At 36.0% G+C, this 2964-nt stretch overlaps 1 protein-coding gene across 1 annotated transcript in view; it reads left to right on the forward strand.

The window, feature by feature from the left end:
- LOC107574830 (NACHT, LRR and PYD domains-containing protein 3-like) overlaps nt 1-2927 on the forward strand; it is a gene marked incomplete at its 3' end in the record, with an annotated part of 9718 nt that extends 6791 nt beyond the window's left edge. Inside the window, exon 2 of the mRNA XM_016261268.1 lies at nt 2480-2927. Within this exon, the coding sequence (XP_016116754.1) occupies nt 2480-2927 (448 nt within the window). The remainder of the gene's footprint in view (nt 1-2479) is intronic.
- Between the last annotated feature and the right edge of the window lie 37 nt (nt 2928-2964).

A 2964-nucleotide genomic window follows, 5' to 3' on the forward strand; every position in this document is an offset into this window, starting at 1 on the left:
GGCCAAAGTGGGCAAAGATAAAAATCTTTGTCATTATTTTATCTTACACATTACAAATACACATAATATACAAATAAAATAAACAGCGTTTTATTTTCAGGTATACAGTAGGCTACAATATGGTGTAGCCTATTCAGCAGGAGCATTAAAAAATTGAATGAACAAATATAAAAATAAAATGCTATATACATTGATTCCTATTAAAACAACTGTATTTAAGTTTTTCAGTCAGGAGAAGTGAGTGATTTTTTTCTTTGTGTTTGGTGTTTTATTAACATTAACATAATTCACCCAAAAATTAAAATAGGCTAGTGTTTTATTTTTATACCTTCATTTACTCACTCAAAAGTTGTTTTAAACCTGAACAAGTTTCTTTCTTCTGCTAAACATAAATGCTATTTTGAAGAAAGTGGAAAACCAAACAGTTGCTGGTCCACAGTGACTTCCATAGTATTTTTTTTTCCTACTGTCAAAGTCAATGTGGACCAGCAACTGTTTGGTTACCCAGATTCTTCAAAATATCTTTTGTGTTCAGCACAAGAAATAAATTAATATAGGTTTGGGACAACATGTGAGTGAATAAATGAAATAAAGAAATTAAATTTTAGGGTGAACTATCCCTTTAATTACAGTCGGCAGCATGTAGCCTACTGTCTCTTTAAGACCTGCACGCATCTAATATACAAGCAGGCATCTGTTTCTCTGTTGTTTACTTTCATTTTAGACATAACCAACTGAGTCTATACATAAACCTAGTGTGTTTTGACAGTATTAGCACAAAACATAACTTAGTTCAGTAATCAGGCACTGTTTGATGGGCTTTTTTGGGTATGCTCAGAAAAAGCGCTCATCAGAACAGCACACTAATGAAACGTTTAACCAGTAAGGCTTTAAAGCAGATGCAAAAAAATGTACTTTTGTGATTGTGAATAAGTGCAGTGTCCCGTGAGAGTAACTCTACCGCTGAGTTAACTGGTGTTAATATATGTGGCGTTGGACAGTAGGCTAGATTGATTCTGCGGCGCCAGAACTGCAGGCTGCAGATGATAGAATGCGCTGCACGATACAACGATATTTCTTCAAAAGCAGATCGTGGAGACATTTTTATCGTCCACGATCAAAAATCTTCATATCGCACACCCCTATGGCGTTATTTTACTGACAAATGTCCTGAGCGCATTATTGTTTATATTTAGGAGCAGGTTATTAGTGGTGACTATGACAGAAATGTACAGTAAGAATCATGTAATCAAACAGACGGTGAACACAATTAAACATAACTATTTTATTGCTCTCCCGACTCACCCCGGTTCAAAGCAATATTCCCCCGCACAGCCGCACTTCCACATACATCAGTTACCTGATGTCTAAGAATGTTTGACACAAAGGTGTGTGACGTTTCAAGTCTCTGTATTTAGATCAATGTGCTCAATAATGTGTCTTTGATAAAATAAAATACAAATATTCAAAACCCCCATTATTTTCCTCTCCTCACATTCTTTATTACCTGCCTCACATTCACACAGTGACAACACAGATGGCCCACGAAGGGCCCTTTGTCTCTCACGTGTGAATTACTAAATATTCATAGCTATGGTCACTCCTTGCATACGGCCTTTCTAACACAAAACATATCTTACAAAAGTTAAATCTGTTTTCTGTGAATGAGTGAGCAGGGTAAAAAAAAAACTCTAGTCTACGACATCCATTTTTTAAAAGTCTTGTGAACAAATGTTCTGTATGTGTTTTATAGCTTTATTTTAGTGACTTAATTTTTTTTAGTTTTTCACTAACCACATATAAACGTTGCTTTCTCAAAAACACAAACATGTACATTCATGCTGCTCACATATTACTGTAGCACAGTTTGTGCTGATTACAGTGTATTCAAATTTTAGCCATTAATATGTTTTTAAAATATTGAAAAAAAAACATACACAAATATCAGGGCATGTCAAAACTTCTCCAGGGCACTAAAACCCCCTCAGACCCCAGAGGGTTAAGAATTTTAAAGTACTCACAAAAAAATCCAATGATTCCGTTTTTTTTATGAAAATATTTAACTAGGCGCACATCAGCTGCTCTGAGGTACAAGAGTTTGTTCAGATAGATTTATTTTCATAATGAAATATCTACTGTTTTGCTCTGGTACGCTCAAAGGATAATTTTGTTGTGGCCCTGAAAAACTATTTTCATTAGCAACATAAAAAGAGAGAAAGTAACTGGCAATATTGCTTCTAAAATGTATGTTATTGAACTGTTGAATCAGACTCACAATCATGCTGTTGATCTGAATATCAGCACAACTCTGATTACCAGCAGCCTTGTGCCTACAGACCAATCACTGCCATGCTGATATTTGAACAACAGTACTCTTGATCACATGATATTGCTTAATTATTTGATAAACAAGTGTTAATTTATTTTACTACCATTGTTCCTCTTTATTTATGTTGTAACCATTTTTTTTATATTTCAGTCATAACTTTCAACTGATCCAAAGAATGCTTCAATTAAATCTGAGGAAGAAGAGTCAGAGTCTGCATGAAGGAACAGCGACGCAGGGAAACCCAACTCTCCTGAATGAGATCTACACCGAGCTCTACATCACAGAGAGTGAGAGTGGAGAGATCAATAATGAGCATGAGGTGAGACAGATTGAGACACAATCCAGGAGAGCAGCCACAGAGGACACAGCCATCAAATGCAGTGACATCTTTAGAGCTTTACCTGGACAAGACAAAGCCATCAGAACTGTGCTGACAAAGGGAGTCGCTGGCATTGGAAAAACAGTCTCTGTGCAGAAGTTCATTGTGGACTGGGCTGAAGGGAAAGAGAATCAGGATGTCCAGCTCATATTTCCACTTCCTTTCAGAGAAATCAACCTGATGAAGGACAAAACACTCAGTCTTTCAGATCTACTTCATGTATTTTTCCCTGAAACCAAAGAAATGGAAATATCCA

This window comes from Sinocyclocheilus grahami, unplaced genomic scaffold, assembly GCF_001515645.1.
Source record: "Sinocyclocheilus grahami isolate Dianchi unplaced genomic scaffold, SAMN03320097.WGS_v1.1 scaffold2357.1, whole genome shotgun sequence".
Classification (NCBI taxonomy): Eukaryota; Metazoa; Chordata; class Actinopteri; order Cypriniformes; family Cyprinidae; genus Sinocyclocheilus; species Sinocyclocheilus grahami.